The 22,131-nt window shown below is 45.2% G+C and overlaps 1 protein-coding gene across 1 annotated transcript; it reads right to left on the bottom strand.

Moving 5' to 3' along the window:
- Nucleotides 1-3,562: 3,562 nt before the first annotated feature.
- Nucleotides 3,563-17,224, bottom strand: LOC113018340 (cAMP-dependent protein kinase catalytic subunit PRKX-like). Its single transcript, XM_026161402.1, has 3 exons — nucleotides 16,437-17,224; nucleotides 5,773-5,941; nucleotides 3,563-4,834 (listed from the first exon to the last, which is right to left on the bottom strand). Exons 1-3 carry the CDS (start codon nucleotides 16,582-16,584, stop codon nucleotides 4,567-4,569), a joined length of 585 nt encoding a protein of 194 aa, XP_026017187.1. The 5' UTR covers nucleotides 16,585-17,224; the 3' UTR covers nucleotides 3,563-4,566.
- Nucleotides 17,225-22,131: the final 4,907 nt, after the last annotated feature.

Here is a 22,131-nt window from a genome sequence, read left to right as displayed (position 1 = left end):
TGCTGTCTGTGTACACTGCCTTACACTTAATGCAATATGCTGCTTTAGTCAACTCTATTCACATTTGTAAACCTCCTTTCAGTTGGGTACACACGATAATGTTACCTTCAGAACAACTTACGCCCGTTCTAGGGTGGACACAGTCTGAGACAAAGGCTCAATCGTGTCGACCAGAACTTTTCAAAATAAGTGAAATGACAATTTGTGAGGTGAAAGAATAAACATGCACAACACTGTTTCAGTCTCTCCACAAAGAAGAAGTCCATCAAAGGATCCAATACTTAGAGGAGCCTTGGAAGATCGTCCTGACTCCACACAGCTAAACAAGCACGCTGGTGAGAGCTGCTTTTGATGCATACAAACTCTCCTGTTATTGTGCAGACTCACATGATCGTATGTTCCAAATCCGAGAGTGGAGAACAGATTTATAGACTGTCACGTTAATATAGTGGCAGCCATGTTTAGAGAGACAGCAATCCTGTCAAATGCTACTATTCATGTCCATAAATGCTTTACAACGTCTACAGTGTGCGAATGGAAAACACACAAAGCTTCCATTAAATGCATGTACCGACCGAGAGGTGGGACACACCCTGGACAGGTTGCCAGACTAACACAGACACACTCACACCTACACACAGTTTAACCCCTCCACCTGCATGTGTTTAGACTGGCAGGAAGTCGCAGTAACCTGGAGAGAACCCACCTGGACACTGGGAGAAAATCATCAGTGAATATGGGCAGAGAACTGCTGCTGTTGACCCCGCCCACATGTCCACTCTAGCATGTTTAATTGTCTCTCCCTCTCCGTCCTCAGAATTTACAGACCAATAAAAGGCTTAAACTGATCTGTATTCAGACTGGATACAGCTGGTGCTGGACACACACCCACACTCTGCTCTCACCTGGATCTGAAGCTGTGCTGTGAACCATGAAGCGCAGAACAGGAACACAAATCTGTAACTAAACTAATAAAGTACATCAGCTGCTTTGCTGCAACTGGTGACACACCAGCAGACTAATGGAACAAAGAAAAACCAGCCGACACTATTAGTCACAGCATCGCTCCTGCACATTTCAGTTAGGCGTGTTTTAATGTGCATCACCTCTGCATCATCTTTCTGCCACAGCAACCAAAGTCTTACTTAGTCTATTACTGACAAAGCAGCCACGCCAGTGTGTGAGCGCACTGCAGCAACACTGGGCAGGTTTCATCCTCCAACACAGAACATTAGAGGACAACATCAGAAGATAAGACTGAAACACATCATCATCACTACAGCTGTTTGTCGAGGTGCTGTGATGAAATGCAGTCTAGAGCAGATTACTTACATGTGGCTGTGCATGCTCCTGTCTAGCTGATTGACACTCTCTGCATGTGCCACGCACGCACACACGCGCGCACACCACACACGCACACCACACACACACACGCGCGCACACACACACACACACACACACACACCACGCACACACACACACACACACACACCACGCACACACACACACACACACGCACGCACACACACACACACACACACACACACCACGCACACACACACACACACACACGCACGCACACACGCGCACGCACGCGCACACACACACGCGCACGCACACACACACGCGCACGCACACACACGCGCGCGCACACGCGCACGCACACACACACACACACGCCTCTGTCAAAGCCACTTGTCCTTTGTTGAAGAGCACTTGGTCCAGTGCCAGCCTTTCATCATTTGTCACCAATATCACCTAGGTAATGACCTCTTTCAACCAGTTACCATGACAACAGTAATTTGTATGGAAATCACGTTGCCCCGGCGGAGGAGGAGGAGGCTGCTGCTGTCGGTAGAATCATACGTGGGGTGCAGGATGGACATAAGTGTGATATGTGATGATATCGAGGGATGTGTTCTTGCTCTTCGCAGTTTCGTGTCGTCACGTTTGAATGTGCTGATGAGTGTATCTGCCAGCAGGGGGCACTGTGGAGACACTGGCAGCTCTGTGCTTTATCACAACCTGAACGTGGAGAGCACAACAAAGCTCGTGGCAATCAGGCAGTTGTCTTCCTATTCCAGGCAATTCTGCTGCCCTCCATTTATATAAGAGGGTCACTTGCACATCAGAAAGGTATCTGCTGTCCATCTGTTCTGCTCTCGCAGTCTGGGGGAAATGTAATCTTACACCATTATCTTTACATGTACAGCTCTGGGCGAAATGCAGAGAGAAACTGAGACCGCAGTGCAGACATAAAGCCATCTCTTCCTTCACTCTGCATCTTCGACATTCTGCTGAGGTGACCGGGAGATCTCGACTACTGTATATCTAATTCAGGCTAAAGGACGCCAGTTTCTCCTCCAGTGAAACATTTCCTCCATCTCACAGGAACATGAAGCTCTCTATGAGCTAACTGGCCAGTCAAACTCAAAACAATACAACCATCCAGTGAGCAGCATGAGTCCAAGCCAAAGTGCTTTTACCTGTTGTGAACGTCCTCAGTCAGTGAAAAGCCATCAAGCTGCCTCTGTCAACTCTCCCCTGTGAACGCTTTCGTGCATCTTTTAAATTTCAGCTAAAGCCGTGACAGTGGACGTGCACCGTGTGCACAATCCAGCAGAACCTCACAGTTAAAACAGTCCTAAATAAAAAGACAAAGGGTGGCTTCTGCCTCACACGAGTGCAGCGGCTGTTTGTGTCCAGGGCTCCTGACCGATGGTCGTTTGTGCTCTTTCTCAGGCAAAGCTGCAGAAAAACAGAATTTATGCAGCAAAAATACAAAATACCAAATTTATCCAATCACATTCAGCCCAAAATCCCACGCTTCAATCAACAACATCCAACATGTTCTATTTTATTGGATCATTTAAAAAATAATGTCACCAAATGACAGCAGATGCTGTCCGAGGTCATTTACTGTGCACGCATCCCATCCATGGATCCCACAGTAGTTACATAAACACGCAAACAACAGTAAACATTCAGATCTGTTCCCACAAAATACTCTGTTATGAGGAGAACAAACTTCACTACTGTAAACGTAATGAAGTGCAACCTGAATCCTCACAAACCAGGACATAACCGGGTATAGACGCAGCGCAGTGAGCCGTGTGGGCAGAGCACCGACAGCATTTGCAATCAAGAGGACATTTGTTCCTCACATCATTATCTTGTATGAATTACAGAGGCGTCGCTTTATAAAGAAGTGGTTACATTTTCTATTTTATGTACAGTAGGAAGGAGCTGAGGCAGAGAGGCAGGCAGATTATAATATAAAGGTTCAGTCTCACAAACTGAACCTGATATTTGCAGGTTTCAACCAAAGGTCAGCTCAGGTCTGACCTCTAGGTTTAGCAGTAGCCTGTGGGGCACAGTGAGACGCAGGGAAGGGACAGCCACCCATGTGTGCATCACATGATGCTAATCTGGGCTTTTTTCTTTGGTAACATATCTTTTAATCAGATTCAGTAAAACACACAGCAAATAAAGTCTGTGCATTAAAACTTGGACACATTAATGTGGAACAGAAAGTTCCTTCTTTCATGGTTTATTAAAAGTACTGTCAGCCTGCGGGCGCACACCTCTATGCTCTCAAAATCTCATGTCGCCTCGTTTTCAAGTTATTGCGTTTGTAAGATTTTCAGAAAACTTGACCTCCGATCTTGAGGTCATAGATCTCGTCAGTTTTAATGCGACCTGTGGTGCTGTTCTCCAGTTGGTGGATTCACACCACCTGACCATACTTCACGAGCCTCTGACGGCTGAGGGGTGACATGAAGTTCTGGTGTGAAAGAAACATGATTGCATTAGAAAAAGCAACAAGCCCAGGCTTATTGGACAATAACGTATTATGAACATAATGTTCAATACATCTTGCAGCTGTATGTAATAAATGTTTTACTATAAACAGGCAAATGTGTTGGAAGGACACGTCTGCCGTGGATCAGACGAAGCCTTCCACTCAGTTTATGAGCACGTCTGGTTAGAATCAGCTGCTTTGTTGCTCCTGGCTTTGTTTCTATAAATACATGATATCATTTGTTATCTGTCATCTGGCTTTACAGATCATTTCAGAGACTATTCCAAATTCCTTTCAGCTCTGACAAGCAATCATCTACTTTCTCCACCAATCACAGAAGCTAATTTTCTGCAGTGGGACACCTTCAAGAGCAATCGGAAGATGGAGTCTGTGTGCTGCACAGAGTTATACACCAAATCATTGCTACCATTGCTGCCCTTTCAGGTTAAACCTCAGTTACTCGTCTCCAACATCCACGATCAGCTTTCATTACTTGATGAGGCATCGTGACTGAGGCTGAGGGGCTCATGATGGACTCGTGCAACTGAAAGCTACAAAAGGCTTGTTGAACGAAATCCACAAGAAGCTATTTTATTGCAAAACAAATCTTTATTGCAAAGACAGCTCTGTATCGTCCCCAGCATCAGCTAGTGTCTTATGGGTGTTACTTGTTTCAACAATACGCATTCGTTACCTTAAATCTTTCTTCTGCATTTAGTTCTTACCTCAAAACAAATATCCAGTGAGCACACAAACACTGGTTTTTACCTGTCCGTGAGCTTCTTGGCAAAGCCAAAGTCGGTCAGACGGATGTGTCCTTCGCTGTCCAGCAAGATGTTCTCAGGCTTCAGGTCTCGATACACAATTTCTTTGGAGTGGAGGTACTCAATGGCACAAACGATCTCAGAGGTATAGAAAAGGCCCGTGGCGTTGCTGAAGCGCCCACGGCTCCGTAAGTAGCTGAAGAGCTCGCCGCCCGGCACGTAGTCCATGAGCATATAGAGAAAACGTTCATCGTGGTGAGTCCAGAACCTGCCACGTAACAGACAGCAGGGTCAAACGTGCTGTTAGCTCAGGCTTACATTTAGCTTTTATCATCACTGTCTTGTTCAGTCCTACAAGTTCACTGCAGGGCAAAACTGTTAACGTCTAAATAAGTGGAGAGAATCACATCAGATGAGAAGCTGCATCATTCTGCGGCTCTTTTATGTCCCAGTGGTGTTTGGGCAGGCGTGCAGGAAGCGTTTCAGCTGGAGGGCACTTCAGATGAACGAGGACAAAAAAGCACCGTCACTGATGAAGATGGACGAGGCTGCTGGCCTCTCTGACCCTCACATACGTTTCAGCTCTACTCTTGCTTTCACAATTTGTCATTTCTATCCTTTATGTAACACAGAAAACACAACACTCCCATGTTACACGCTAAAGAGTAAGCGTGTTTTCTTATGATGCTTTGGATGATTATTCACACCAAAACACATCGAAACTGAGAAATGTTCAAGTCAATTTTATTTTATTTATATAGGTTGAGATCACAACAACAATCACCTCAAAGCAAACCATAACCCTGTTTGTGAAGGAGTTTCAATTCAACTCTGGATTTAACAGGAAGCCAGCAAAGAGAATGTGACAGAAACATTGCCTCTCTGCTAGTCCCTCATCATCTACACTGCCTGTAATGAAGCATGTAAGTGTAAACCGACCTGGGCCTTGCACTGAACCCTGTGGAACTCCATAATTGACCTCAGTGTGTGAACTACTCTTTCAAGGATGTTTGATATAAAGGAAGGAGATTAGCCTGTAATTAGCTAAGACTGCTGGGTCTAGAGATGCTTTTTGAGTAAAGGTTTAACTACAGCCAGCTTGAAGGCCTGTGGTACATAGCCGATTATTAGAGATAGGTTGATCATATTTACAACTGGACTACGAGCCCCCATGTGTTTGCAGATGAGACTGCGAAGAGCACTCACAGTCTGATGAGAAAGGAGTGGTTGACCTCACTCAGCACCTCCTTCTCGTTGTGGACGTGCTGCTCCTGCTTCAGTCGGATCACGTCAGGGATCTTCATCTGCTTCAGGGCAAAGAAGGCCCTGCTCTTTTTGTCCTTGACCAGGAAGACCCGTCCAAAAGTCCCCGTGCCTAAAGTGGGAGAAACAGGGGGAAGTAGGGGGTCACACAGGGGAACTTGACCATGACAAAGGATTGTTTATCAAGCAGGAGTAATCATCAGCCTGGAACCAAGGCCGTCCTGGTGCCAGGCAGGCGCAGCTCAGGCGGGCTGCTCTTCCCAGCGTGTTGTGGCTGTTTTTAGCTGCATGTGAACGGGTTATGTGTGTGTCTTAGTTCTTATTTAATGTTTCTAATAGTACGCAGGAGCACACCAGCAAGTCTGTGGTGCAAGAGTCTTTACACCCTTCATTTTTTTAGATGCTGTTTTACATTGTGTCAGGAAAAATGCACAAAATGGATTTATTGAAACCTCTGCATACTTTTAAACATATAAGGAAAATGCAGTATTTGTGCAATTCTACCAAGCTTCACAGTCAATATTTGGTGTGACCCTTTTTTCCTTCACTACAAGCTGAACTCCTTTAATCAATCTGTAAGCACAACTCAGCTTGTTTGAAGGGCGTTCTTTGGCTGCCCTTTGTTAGGAGAAAAACTAACTTCACTATAAGCAACACTTACAGATCCAGAGGGCAGACTTATAATACTTAATGTATGAAGTTTGTGTTTGGCTAGTATATATGGTCCAAATGTTGATGACCCCTCCTTTCTTCATTCCTTCCCTTTCTGATCACTGACACCGACTCATAATAGGAGGAGACTTCAACCTAGATTTAATCCAGAAATTGACACGCTCAGTACAGCAGGAAAAAAAACATTTTAAAGACCTTTATGCAGCTTTACACTCATCACAGATGAATCCCTCCGATGCTGACACTGCAGAACTTCTTAACAATATAACTCTACTGGAACTAAACGGATTCACCATTAGCAGCAGCAGCAGCAGCAATCTGACCAAACGTAGCTATCAAAGTTCAAACTGAAGACAGACCAGAAGGTGAGCCTATACGCTTATGACGTGTTACTTTCCATCACATTTTGTTAGATAGGCTGAGACACTGGGTGGGTATATCAGGGTCTGCTTTGGACTGTTTGTGTGAGCGATTCTTCTCTGTGGCTACCTCTAAGTTCAGGTCTTCCTCCACTTCTCTTGCCTATGGTGTGCCACAAGGTTCTGTGTTGGGACCCTTATTGTTTTTGTTGTATTTACTCCCTCTTCAGCACTTATTGAGCACGTTTAAGGACATTTCTTATCACTGCTATGCAGATGATATTCAGTTATATATCTCCTTTAAGAGAAAACTGAAGTCCTTGTTTATGCTCCCGATAAATTTGTGCCCTTGGTAGTGGAAAATTTAGGCCCTCTTGCTTCATTTGCCAAATCTTCTATTAGGAGTCTTGGTGTTACTTTTGACCCAGCTCTGACGCTGGACGCTCACGTTATATCTCTGGTCCGCTCCTGTTTTTACCATTTAAGAAACTTTGCTGAGTCCTACTGTGTCACGCTCTGAACTGACAATGATCATACATGCATTTATTTCATCTTGTTTGGACTATTGTAATTCTTTGTTCACCTGTCTAAGTAATGCCTTCTTGGACCGTCTGCAGGGTGCTCAGAATGCTGCCGCAAGGCTATTGACCAAGTCTTCCAGGTACTCCCATGCCACACCCCTGCTGATCCAGCTGCACTGGCTCCCCATAAAATTCAGAGTCCACTTTTTGATTATGATTTTGGCATTCAGGGCTCTGCATGGACAAGCACCAACATACATCAGTGATCTTTTACATCCTTACATCCCCAGTAGGTCCCTGAGGTCATGTCCACTACACGAGGTTGAAAACAAAAGGAGACAGAGCTTCTGTAACTGTGGCCCCCAGACTCTGGAACTCCCATCTTCCATCGAGCCTGAGATCTGTGGACTCAGCCATCTCTTTTAAAAAACAGCTAAAAACTCATCTTTTTAAACTTGCTTTTGGCTGCTTTTTGTTTTTATGTTTTAGCTTCTGTGAAGCACTTTGTGATTTCGTCGTGAAAGGTCCTATATAAATAACATTTTACTTACTTTACTTACAAACCTTGCTAAAGACGATCACATTTATAGATAAGTTTTAATCCATATCAGACACTCCATCGACCAGAGTAAATCAGCAGCTCTGCCTCTGAACTGTCAGACACCGCTCCAATATATCCAGGTAACATTACATATCCAGGTATACATTTTTCAGCCGAGCTCTTAAACCTGATCCAGTTGAATCATATTCCATTATTAAAAATGCTAGAGGGTGATCTCACACACTGAAGAACTTTACCTATATCACTCATGGGAAGAGTTGCCACTAAAATGATGAGTCTGCTGAAAATAAACTACTCATTTTCAATGATCCTAATAAAAAGTCTAAACTCTACAAAAACCAAAACATGAGTGTGATCTAGAACTGACAAATCTTTCTCACCATTTCTTATCCAATAGATCTGTTTTAAAATGGATTAAACCAAGCTTCTTAGACAGCCCTATGCTGGACCCAGAGCAAGCCTTCTGTAGAAAAGTGAAAATCTCCAGTCTGCCACCATCAGCTCCAGCATTGAGCATCATAAGTGCTTTAAAACCCTCAACATAAACACTTCTCTCACAGTCTGGTGGGAAGTCTCCACTTAGCCCATGAAACTAACACCGATTTGGAACAATCCCGATATTTATCAGAAAAAGACAATGCTTTGCAGTTTTTCACTGTGGCACGAGAAGGGGAAAAATCCAGAACATGTTCTACAAGATGGAAAATTTGCTTCATTTGAAGAACCTATAACACATAGAATCAGCAAATGCACATTTCTTGAATATGAGAAACTGAAATCATCATACAGGAAAGATTCAACCCCAGAGACCTGAATCTAGAAATACCTACTTGGGTGTCAAACGTTTTAAATATCTGTACCTCAAAAAGTTTGTATTGTTTAAAATTGACAAATCAATTTCGCTCCCAACCATAAACTGAGAGGGCAAAGTTCGTTCCAAATGGACCTCACTCAGTCGAACACGTGCACTTATTGCAAAAACAACTCTGCTGAGAATTATATGCATGCTATATGGTCGTGAGCACATGTGGGTAAGACCTATGACCACATGTCTCGTTACAGCATACCAACCTCACCCAAACTGTGCAACTTCAGTGATAGAGGTGAACTAGATATGGAAGCAAATACATCATTTATACTCCTTCTTTCCTTACGAATCACAAAGAAAAGTATCCTCATGAACTGGAAACCAAAAAAACACCTTATGCACCAATCAAAATAGAAACGGGTGGAATGTCTGCCTCTTCACCAAACCACGGACGGATGAATTTGTCTCCCTCCGGCCCCCACTGATCAATTCCACTACTTAATGGGGGTGGTTGGCTGTAGTCTCATTTCCCTGTTTGACTTGCAGGTGGGTGATGATGGTCTCTGGGACTACGGGTGCCTGGTGGCCTCCTGGGGGCTGGAGAGCTGCGGTTGCAGTTTTGGAGTGTCTATGCATCTGCCTCAGTTGGTGACGGTTGAGAAGTGGGGTGGGTGCTGCCTAACGGTCTTGGGATGTGGGCACTGGGGTGCTTGTGGTGTGGGGGACTTGCCCCCAGCTGGGCAGGGGCGAGTGCTGGGCCTGGGATCCCACGCCCGGGGTCGCCTGGTCTCTGGCTGTGTCCCTCCTTCTGTGGGGGCTGTCTGCACCTCCCTGGCCAACTCGCCGTGCAGTTTGGGCCGACCCACATTAGAATGTCCACTCTGCGCCTCGTGGGTGCCGTTAGGCCAATTGGGTGGGTTGGGGCGTCCAGGTGAGGGAACAACCGTTGTTGGGTGCAGCTTGTTTCAGACCCAGACCAGTTTGTCTCGTCCCTTTAGTGTGTGTGTGTGTGTGTGTGTGTGTGTGTGTCTGTTGTAACTGATTGGTATTGTGACACAGTGTGCAGATGAGCCCCAGTCTACTCTGTGTGGTGGGGGTAGTGGGTGCCCCAGACTCGGTGGTGTCCCGGGGAATTTTCAGGTCCCTGGAAACCTGTACCAAGTACCAAGGTGGCTGGTCTCTAGCGACTGGCCGTTGCCTCTGGTCCTCTGGGACTCTCACCCTTTGGCTGTGGACACCCCATCTGGGGCCTCCGTCCCTCTCCTGCTAGGATGGGCCTGCAGATGTCGCAGAGATGTGCTGCCTCAGGTCTTCGGTACTGTGGGGGCTATGAATGGCACGGTTGTCCTGGTTCATTATTTGCCTCTGGCTCCTGGGGGACATTACTGGGGCTTCCCATCCTCATTATGAAGCACATTTGTGACAAAGACGCAGTTATTATAACACTCGCTCACTTACTCCCAGTACAACTGTTGATTCAAGTATCTGCGTATTTTCCCATTTATGTGCTCTGGGAGTTGTACGTTTGTTTTTTCCTACAGGGGCAGCTGTTGGCGATACGGTGTGCATTTCCATTTGTATCCTTTTATTATTACTCTTTTCCCTGCCTGTCCTGCCTTACACGTCTCCATACGACACCACATTTAATGTAACAACTGAAATAACACAAATAGAAATGAATACATGAACAGATAAAAGATACAAGAGGAGCATGCAGAGATTCAAAATGTGCTTCACATCACAGTGCATTTAGATCCCAATTCTGATTGCAAAGCTACTGAAGCCAAAGAGAACTGAAGTGAGCTCCCATCAGCACAGTAAGGTTGCTGATGCTTAACTGAACCTTTTAAGTGCCACCCACAGAGAACTAAAGGGCTTTAAATACGTCTGATTACAAGCAGACTGTCAGCTACAGAGGAAGAGGAGCAAACGTTGCTGCGCTGACCCCAAACACCTACTGGTTCTGAATCATGACTATACAAGCAGCAGCTATTTGCTATTAGCTAAAGTAACACGAGAAAGTAGGTCATGAAACATGAAGCAGCAATCACAAAGTGTTTGACGAGTACTGTTCAGGGAGTGTACACACACGCACGCACGCACGCACGCACGCACACACGCACGCGCACACACACGCACACGCACACACACGCACACGCACACACACGCACACGCACACACGCACACACACACACACACACACACACACACACACACTTCAGTTTCGTCTCTGTTCCTGTAAACTAGTTGTGCAAGTGTTTTCATGCCTTTTGCACTTACATGTGTGACTAGTATCCTTAATCTGATTGGACAACACCATTGTTGCTCGTGGGTCTTTCACGTCTCCTTATACTTGTTGCTATGAGAAACAACATTAAGAAAAACAGAATAATGTGATTCATTCAGACAGGGAAGAAAGGGCACGAGCAATCAGACCGAGTGCCGTCAGGTCACAGTGGAACTGTGAGAGTGGGCAGTAATGGCTGAGATCCCACAGGAGCAGGCAGCGTGTCCTCCTGTGGCCACATGAGGACAGTTTGTGCAGTCAGGTATTGGCCTGAGCCCAGAACTGTTCTCCTCCTAAAGACAAAGCACCAATTGGCATTTTATTCCTGCGGCGCTGATGGGCAGAGAGAGACGGCTGTGTGATATAACAGCTACTCTGAGTCACACGTGGAGCTGCTGCAGCTGCCTAATGAAATGCTGGCTGTCTCGTTCCTCAGCTTTACCTCCAATCAACCTTTGTCTCAGTCCTGTTGCTGTTGCCACAGCAACAAAGAAACAGCGGTGCACCGTCACAGTCAGGTGAACAAGTCGTATCTAGAAAAATGTCTTTTAAAATGAAAATGCTTCTGTAGGACTGTCAGTGTGTAAGAAACGACCACACGCAGCCCACTCAGCTGCAACGCCCTATTACCAAAGATTATGACCGTCTGCATCAGCCCTGCTGCATGAGCTGGTTCAGGGAGACGGCGCACACCTCAGTCTTTGTAATGAGTCATTTGCAGAGGTCTAGTCAGAGAATGGCAGTTTCTGTACTGGTCTGTAGTTGGGTTAGAGAGGATGGCTCTGCTTCTTATAATAGGACATGAATAGTGGGTGAATGAAACGCACAGCTGTGTACTCTTCAGTTGCCCTCCATGCAGACTGTGCCAAAACATTATGGTGGGAGGATTTAACAAAAGCCAGTCTGGAGAGCTTTAATGCTAGCAAGCCGTCAGTGCACTTAACTACATAATTAGCATGTTGTTAGACAAGCCTTTCCCCTCATCCAAGAACAGAACTGTTCTCACAGGCACTCGGTTATGTTACTAAGCACAGAGATGCTTTTCAGTGTTGTGATCAGACACCAAGCAGTGACACTGAAAGTGAAGGCCAGGTGACATCAGACAATAATGTACTTTGAATTGAAACTGATCCATAACTCTTCATCTACCTGTTTGCTTCTGAAGCTTAGACAAAACAACTGTACTGTATACAACAGCACACATTCCCACTGCACCGCCAGTTACAATAAATAAATAAAAGCAGCATCAACAAATCCCCAAACTGTGAGTGACGGTCACAAAGGCCACCGCAGCATGTGACAGCAGCAGACTCACCTAATGGCACCAGAGAGCTGTCTTATGTTTTCAATGACAATTAAAGTGCACATATAAAGAGCTTTAGCTGGTCTGTTTTAGCCACCAAATCCCTCTCATCAGACAAAATGAGTTGGCAAATAGGATTTTTATGCCGTTGCTTCCAGAAACAGCGGATGAATGCGATCCCCTGCTGCACACCTGCCCAGCACTCATTAGGCTTTGGCTTGTGTGCAGCCTAATGCATATTACCAAAATGCTGCATGTTAGACTATTCATCATTTTGAAGGCTCCTTACATTGTTTCTTCATTCAAAAAGACAGCAGAGGTGACAGATGGGTGCAGTTTCCACCCTTTAGTAAACAGTGACTAACTCAAATCGTTCTGCCAGGGGAACTTTTTTCATTTGATCTTGATCCAACTATACAACAAGGAGAACTTTAAGACCCATAACAGACTGGGTGACTCACATATGTGGAGGACACTCACACACACAGGCAGCAGATGAGAAGTTCAACTTGAACCACACAGAGATACAAACAGGGCTGGGTTGAAGTGACATCGGGGGGACTCTGAGCCCCTTCTTCCTTGGACTGGCGATGGACAGATTCACAGACGAGGCAGATGAGAGTTTGCTTGGACTATGATGTTCTCAGACAACATTATTATATGCAGCGAAAGAGATGAGAGCCTGACAGGTGGAGGTATGCACTGGAGAGAAGAAGGATGAATGTCAGTAGAAGCAAAACAGAAAACATGCATGTGCATGAGAGGCAAACAGGTACAACAATAAAGACACAACAAGCTGTGAAATGCCGCAAACATCCACAGCAGTGCACAGTGCAGAAGAGAGGTGGATCAGTGTGGAGAGGGTGGAGACGAGCGTCAGGGTGACAGCAGCAACAGGAAGGTATGGGTTTGATGCACGCTCAGTCCAGGAGCGCTGATCCTGTTCATCTGGACTTTTGTGACATCAGTATAAGACATCATGAAACTCGCTGAGCTTGAGTAAACTGGTCTTTAAGTGCAAACTCTATGACATGCTCCTTTCATCCCTACAGACAGTTACACATCCAGTTTACACAATTGTAAATTGGATATCTAACGGACTCGAGCTTTTCTGAATTCAAGTAACGTGTGGCACGTGCATTTGTTTGTCACACTGATTAAAAAATGCAGTGCTTAAGAGGATCAGGGGGTTGGGAATCGCATCTGTAACCGGAAGGTCGCCGGTTCGATCCCCGGGCTCTCTGTCCTGGTCGTTGTGTCCTTGGGCAAGACACTTCACCTACCGCCTACTGGTGTTGGCCAGAGGGGCCGATGGCGCGATATGGCAGCCTGGCTTCTGTCAGTCTGCCCCAGGGCAGCTGTGGCTACAACCGTAGCTGCCTCCACCAGTGAGTGAATGTGAGAGTGAATGAATAGTGGTATTGTAAAGTGCTTTGAGGGTCTTGAAAAGCACTATATAAATGCAATCCATTATTATTATTAAATCCAGCCCACAGCTGGCTGGGCTGTAAGTCCTCTGGGTAAGAGTCCGAAGGTTTCTGCCCGAGTTCTTGTGGCATCACGTACAGCAGGTGCCAACAGTGAGGTGTCCTCACGGCAGCCTGAACATGTCCAACCTCTGCCTGGGCATGTTCATGGCAGCTTTCTGATCTCTACAGCCCAGATGACACATGGGTCAGGTGACATTATTGGCCTATCAGATATCAGCATCAGAATCAGAATCCTTCCAGAGGAAATTATGTTTAAAAAGAAGAAGAAGAAGAAGAAGAATACTTTTCACTTCCATAACAATTCATAAATGGTGTCATCCCATAGTTTTATTCAATTGGATGCCATTTGTAGTCACTGAAATGCAAATCTGTTCAGTTCAAACTGCACCAAATCGAGTTGTTACTGAAAGATGTGACACCTTTATATTTATTGTTTACTGATAACCACGAGCCTTCATTCATTTATACTAGCTGACCTGAGCAAAGGGTAACCTCCACACAGTTATGATGAAGCACACTGACGCCCAATACTGACTGAAGTATTATTGGATGAGATACTTATTTGCAGTGTTTGCATATTAAAAGGATAAAACTATTATTTGTGTTTAAAAAGTGCGACATTTCTCTTTAAGTCCTGGACTGACGCGGAGGTGCAACCCTGGCAGGGATGGACGTGCCAGCAGTTACACAGAAACACCAGCAGCCTTCCTCACCAAATCAATTCAGTCAGCAAAGACAATATGGTGCCGAGCGATCATGGGGGGTGGAGCCTAGCACACTCCAGACAACCATTCACACCCATGGGCAGTTTAAAATCATCAATTAACCCAACCCCACCAAATGCATGTGTTTGGAGGACGCTGGATTACCCAGAGAGACGCCACGCAAACATGGGTAGAACACGCATGCAGAACAGGCCAGGTGGTGGATTCCAACTCAGGACCTCAGGACCCACCATGCACCCCCCCACTGGTGCGGGTCCTGATGCTGCTCAATGGATAATGTGTTAATAACAAATGGATGCCACATTTGATACAAATGTGGAAAAAAACTACAGTAAGCTAAATTCAAAGAGACTCCAAAAACCAAAGTGATAAACTGATGCAGCAGGATACTCCTTATGTGCCTGTATGGACGTCTGACAACATGGGGGACGCTCCTAATGAGACAAGGGACAGGGTCTCCTCGCAGATCTGGACCAGGGCATCGTTGAGGTGAATCTGGGCAGGTTAGGTGGACCAAAACATGCTGCTCTACTGGATTTAGGTCAGGCATAGTGTGCATGTACACCACACGGTGTGTGGGGGCACAGCTGAAAAACAGTGTTGTTATTGACACTGGTGCTTATATTGTTCTAATTTTTTTTTAAATGCCTCTTACTTTTTTGTACCATATCAAGTCTGAGCGCACCTAATAATCTGACCTATGGAACCCATATTATATGGATAAAGTCATCAGGAAGGCCAGCTCTGTGCTGGGATGCACCCTGGACCCAGTGCAGGTGGTGGGAGACAGAAGGACTCTGGCCAAAATAACATCTCTGATGGACAGAGTCTCCCAGCCCATGCATGTAGATGTTGCTGCAGAGCTGCTGCAGTGACAGACTGCTGCATCCTCGATGCATGAAGGAGCGTTTCTGCAGGTCCTTCCTCCCTGCAGCTGTCAGACTGCACAATCAGAACTGCTCCCAACAAACAGAGGTTTACATCAGCGCTGTAACTGCACCTTTCAGTATCTGGCTCTGTTTGCACACTACAGCCTGGGCTTGCCACTTATCTGTACTCTAATTTTAATAACTGTACAGTACTCTGCTTTGGTAACTATTGTCCATGATGTAAATATGTAAAAATGGTGTTTGTTCTGTTTGAATATGTGGTTTTTGCTGCTGATACAACCAATATGAGTATTTAAATGAAAAAAAAAAGGTAAGCTTAAAAGTTTGGTGGCGCGTACCCTGGGAGGGGTGACGGGCAGCAGCAGCAGCAGTAGTGAGCTTACACTACTGGGAAAAGTACAGATAAAGAAACGGTAGAAGATTCATTCAGACCAGAACCTTCAATTCCAACAGTTTCTATGGGAATGAATCAAAGTCAGGATTCGGTCTATCAGACCTGAGCACAGCACAGTCGATGACTCCAAACAGCCACACACTGGACACTGAATGAAAACGCAGAAGAGTGAACGTGTGAGTAAGAGTGACACACTGCACGCTCACAGTTCAGACCAACTGAGGGATCATTTTAATGAGGAAACAGAACAGATCCGATTGTTTCACAGCAGAGAACCTTTCAGTTGGCAACGACTGCCAATAACAGGAAATCACTGAACACTCCAGCAAAGCTTCTGCTTCCTTAGAACAACATGTTACGATCATAGAAACCAATCAGCACAGACTGTAAAACTCTCACCCTGCACACCATCAGCACCTGGTCCAGGTGTGACCAGCTCCAGCTTTATGTTTTTAAGGAAAAGATCTCAAATATGAAAACTCATCAATTTTAAAAAAGGTTTTCTGGCGTCAAACACCTCTGGGGAACACCCCGCCTAAGCCTAAGATAAGACACCCGAACAGTTACGGACAAATCAAATGTTGTGGTCAACTCACCGACTGTGGCGACAGTCTCCAGGTCATCAAGGCAATATGTGCGGTTATGTGGTGAGGCGTCCTCAGCTGAGCTGCTCGCGTTGCTTTTACTGTCTTTAAGGGCGTTTGTCTCACTGTTGACTCCGACCTTTGCTTTGGATGACGCCATCGCTGACTTTCGGAACTATTCTGGGACTATGTGGATCTATAAACATCCAGCCAGGGGCAAACTGAGCGAACACCACGCATTTCTGGAGACGGACTTCTTCGTCAACCTTGCACAGCACGTCGGATACCAGTGACTGGGGCTTGCCGCCCTGGATGATTGCAAAAAACCTCCTAAAGTTCACCTTAATAAGCTGAGTTAACTAACAGTCAATGGGGAAAATAACCGCAGATTGAAATGACACAAAGAAGCCGGTCACAGGTGCACTAGTCTGTAGCGTTAGCGGCTAACACAGTGTCCATGGAGAATGCAGCGCTGCACATCTGTTCAAGCATAATGAAAGTGGGCTTCATACGCCGCACAACGCAGTCCTGCATAAACCACGGGCCTCTCCCGACATATCGTCAGTAATTCTCCCCATTATTATCGCAACTACAACAACAGACCTCACCCTGAATTTCTTCTTTCTGTCCACATCGACCAGGAAGAGATTCCGGTCGCTTTTCAAGTAATTTCCGGTTAGGACTTTCAGAAGAAAAGAAAACGAACCGGTTTACTGGATAAAACGAGAACGTGAGCGAGATCCGAGTTTTCCTTCATCATTGTCGTTTTACATCTGCACGTTAAAGAAGCGGTATATGTGCAAAGTCTGAAAAATGCAAATATTTTCTATGTTATATTAGTCAACGTCTTGAACGTGCTGTCTTACTGGAAGTGACCTGGCACGGAAACTGGATGTTGACGAACAATCGGTTAACGAATAAAACGAATTAGTTCCGAGACGTTAACCAATCATGTGTGAGTCATGAGTCAGGGCGTGGTGATGAAGACAGGTACCGGACCCCGAGCTTTACAGTTTTTGCCCACTGCTTGAACACATTTTGCAAAACCCCGCTCGCTGTGCCAAAACTGTACACACAAGTACACATGACACAACACTGGGAAATATACCATTCACATCTGTGCCAAATTGGAACTCTACTCCCAAAACCTAAACTCTGCTGTCAAAACCTAACATTCCTTTGTCAAAATGTAACTCTGTTGCCAAAATGACACATACCTGCACCATATGCAAACACTCACAGATCAGGGGGAACACACTAGTCTGCTGTACATAAAACACTGCAGTCCTTGATTCCCATTGTTTATTCAGAAGGCACATTTACAGGGGACACATTTCCAAACAACCATAAACGCAAATAGACCTACTCAATACTGTACATTGCAGTACCATGAATACAGGTAAAGCAAATAAAACAACAACAACACAATAGTACTGCAATAGAAAAAACACTATACTGTAAACACAAAAAACCATGACAATTGTGCATGAGTGGGCTCATGGATCCCGCCGTCTGTTGGGGTCTGGCCACAGGACCTCATCAACATCGCAAGCAATGTCCTCTCCCGCTAGGCACCGGGGTAAATATCCTCTTGCTCTCCCTCCATCCATGCTTGCAAAGTTCTTGAAATGGCTACGCTGGGGGCTTTTTGTAGTTGGCTAATTGGTGTTCGGTTTTGCAAGTAGGTGCCTTCAGGTGTGTATTTGAGTGGTTGCAATTACCCGATGTGTTTTGTATTTTGGATACATGTGTTTTCCGAATGGGACCCTGAGATTTCATTTTGTGAGCGAAGTGTCTTATGTATGAAATAGAGTGTAGCATGCAGGACCATGTGTGTTGCATGAGGGAGTAGGTGTGTTGCATAATTGGTACTGGGGTGCAAAGCAGCGCTTTTGTTTAAGGTATGGGTACATGTGTTTGAGGTATGGTAACAACAGCTTCACGTTGTGTTACTTTAGTCTAAGCATGGGTTTATAGTGTTCAAGCAACGGGCAAAAACTGTAACAAGCAGACAAAGCTATTACAGTTTTTGCCCGTTGCTTGAACACATTTGGCAAAACGTCGCTCATTGTGCCAAAACTCTAAACACAAGTAAACACGACACAACACTGGGAAATATACCATACACATCTGTGCCAAAATGAAACTCCACTCCCAAAACCTAAACTCTGCTGTCAAAACCTGACATTCCTCTGTCAAAATGTAACTCTGTTGACAAAATGACACATACTTGCATCATATGCAAACACTTACAGATCAGGGGGAACACACTAGTCTCCTTTACATAAAACACTGCAGTCCTTGATTTCCATTGTTTATTCAGAAGGCACATTTACAGGAGACACATTTTCAAACAACCAAAAACGCAAATAGACCTACTCAATAGTGTACATCGCAGTACCATGAATACAGGTAAAGCAAAAAAAACAAAAACAAAAAAAAACCATAATACAGTAATAGAAAAAACACTATACTGTAAACAAAAAATCATGACAATTGTGCATACGTGGGCTCATGGATCCCGCCGTCTGTTGGGGTCTGGCCACAGGACCTCATCAACATCGCAAGCAATGTCTTCTCCCGCTAGGCACCGGGGTAAATATCCTCTTCCATGTCAAAACCATCCATGGATTGCTGTCACCTGAATGTCGCCGCATTGCTCAGGTCGAATCCAGCTTCATCAATGAAAATGTATTCATGAGGCTGTGCAGCTCCATCCATGGTCAAGATTCTCTGAAAAAAAGGGGAACATATCCCTGGACTACAGTGCTACACATACAGCACCCTCACCCCATCACACAGGTACCTGTGTAGCTCTCAGAATAGATCCATGTGGTACTGATATGGTACATATTCAGCTGCTACTGGACTTCACCAATACTCTATTGTAAATGTAAGGGACAGTTACACGTACCCGTACATATTCAGCTCGAAGTCCTTTGACCCTGTCACTGTTCCTCTCGAATGGGACTCTGTAGAGCTGCTTCATGGTGATGCTGTGTTTACCCAAGATGCGTCTGATGGTGGTGATGCTCACATGGTCTATGTTGCTGAACACTCGCCTGTCTGCAAGTATTTTCCGTCGTAGCTGGTGGAGACGGATGGCATTGTCTGCCCTCACTAGGTCCACAACAGCAAGTTCCTGCCATTGTGTGAACAGGCGTTGGCGTCCTCCCCCAGAAGGTCTTCGAGTCATTCTAGAGAAATACAACCACATATTGTCATCGGTTTGCTTATTTTTCTTACAGTACTTTACTGTATGTACTGTGTCATCCACTGTACAACACTGTACTTCAATATAAGTAATCATGGTATGTTTCACAGAAACTACCACTTTGGCTGCAAAAGGAGCATTAGCACCCCGTACACTTGATATGGTAATGTGATATACTGTAGAACAGTGCTATAAAACCATCTGAGTAGAGTAGAAGGCAGTGAGATGAAGACATACCTGTTTTCTAGTCGGAATGTTCGTATTACAGATGCCACTGTGAAGCGGCTTAGATGTGGGTGGACTCTCTGCCCAGCTTCCCTCATAGTCAGGCCGTGGTTGATGACATGGTCCACCAAAGTTGCTCTTATTTCATCAGAAATATGGGTCCGTGCATGGCCTCTTCGGCCTTCTCCTCCTCTTCCTCCTCCTCCTCTACCTCTTCCTCTTCCTCTTGCTCTCCCTCCATCCATGCTTGCAAAGTTCTTGAAATGGCTACGCTGAGGGCTTTTTGTAGTTGGCTAATTGGTGTTCGGTTTTGCAAGTAGGTGCCTTCAGGTGTGTATTTGAGTGGTTGCAATTATCCGATGTGTTTTGTATTTTGGATACATGTGTTTTCTGAATGGCACCCTGAGATTTCATTTTGTGAGCGAAGTGTCTTATGTATGAAATAGAGTGTAGCATGCAGGACCATGTGTGTTGCATAAAGGAGTAGGAGTGTTGCATAATTGGTACTGGGGTGCAAAGCAGCGCTTTTGTTTAAGGTATGGGTACATGTGTTTGAGGTATGGTAACAAAAGCTTCACGTTGTGTTACTTTAGTCTGAGCATGGGTTTATAGTGTTCAAGCAACGGGCAAAAACTGTAACAGTAAAAGAATATCATACATGTATGAAATTAACAAAGGACATCTTATTACTCTTCAGGTCCTGCATGCAATCAGCCTAAGAGATGCACTATACATTAACCTGTATAATTATTTGCTGTGAAACAGTGAGCCATCATAATTTCAAACCTACCAACTGCTGGAGCCTGCAGAAACATGTCTCAAGCAGCACCTGCCGTGCCGGCTTCTTAGTTATTACTAGAAATGAGGTAATGTTTTGGTAGCATTTGCATATGTGTGTGATCATTCTGTAAACACAATGGCATGAAAGGTTTTAGCTGAATTCTAATAAACGTTGTAGGCATGTAGAATAGAGTAATATAGATAGAGTACATTCATCCTTTACATTTTGCTCAAGTACACAAAGATCTTCAAGGTCAGCTTAATGACTTTTTGGTTAAAAATTGACAAAATGCGGTATAACTTAGAAACTCTGATTCTAACAAGGGTGATATTATTAGAAATAACCTGTCACATTTGAATTGGGACTTCTCCCTCAAGGTCAGGAAATTGATCTGAAGATCAAAATGATAGTAAATAGAACTACTTAACTCATTCACTGCCAGCCATTGGCAGTGAATGAGTTAAACCCATTGACTCATTCACTGCCATTGACGGCTATAGACGTCAATGGCAGTGAATGAGTTAATATGTATCTTACTGCCAGTAAATGGTAAAATGGTAAATGGCCTGCATTTGTATAGTGCTTTACTCAGTCCCTAAGGACCGCAAAGCGCTTTACACTACATTCAGTCATTCACCCATTCACACACCTTTTCACACACTGGTGATGGCAGCTACATTGTAGCCACAGCCACCCTGGGGCGCACTGACAGAGGCGAGGCTGCCGGACACTGGCCCTCTGACCACCACCAGTAAGGGCCCTCCGGCCTTCTCTTTCTGGGATGGCTGCACAGTATTTGCTGAGATGTGTGGCCTTAGGTCTTCGGTACTCTTGGAGGCTGTGGATGGCCAAGATCTCCTGGATCCATCTCTGCCTGCCTCTGGTTTCTGGGGGGCGTTACTGCAGCTCCCCACCCTCATAATGAAGTTCATTACTCACTATGCCTCTTTCTCTCTCTCTCTCTCTCTCTCTCTCTCTCTCTCTCTCTCACACACACACACACACACACACACACACACACACACTCTCTCTCTCACACACACACACACTCTCTCTCTCACACACACACACACACACACACACACACACACACACACACACACACACACACACACACACACACACTCTCTCACACACACACACACTCTCTCTCACACACACACACACACACACACACACACTCTCACACACTCTCTCACACACACACACACACACACACACACACACACACACACACACACACACACACACACACACACACACTCTCTCTCTCTCTCACACACACACACACACACACACACACACACACACACACACACACACACACACACACACTCTCACACACTCTCTCACACACACACACACACACACACACACACTTTGCTCCATCCTTTTATCATGTTCTCTACTCCCCCCCTTTATTTTCTCCTGCCTGTCAGCCTCCACATTACGACACATATAACGTAATATAAAAAATATATTTTTAA

Source organism: Astatotilapia calliptera, unplaced genomic scaffold (genome assembly GCF_900246225.1).
Source record: "Astatotilapia calliptera unplaced genomic scaffold, fAstCal1.2 U_scaffold_64, whole genome shotgun sequence".
Taxonomy (NCBI): domain Eukaryota; kingdom Metazoa; phylum Chordata; class Actinopteri; order Cichliformes; family Cichlidae; genus Astatotilapia; species Astatotilapia calliptera.
Note: the sequence above shows the minus strand (reverse complement) of the source record. Positions and strands in the feature narration are given on the sequence as shown.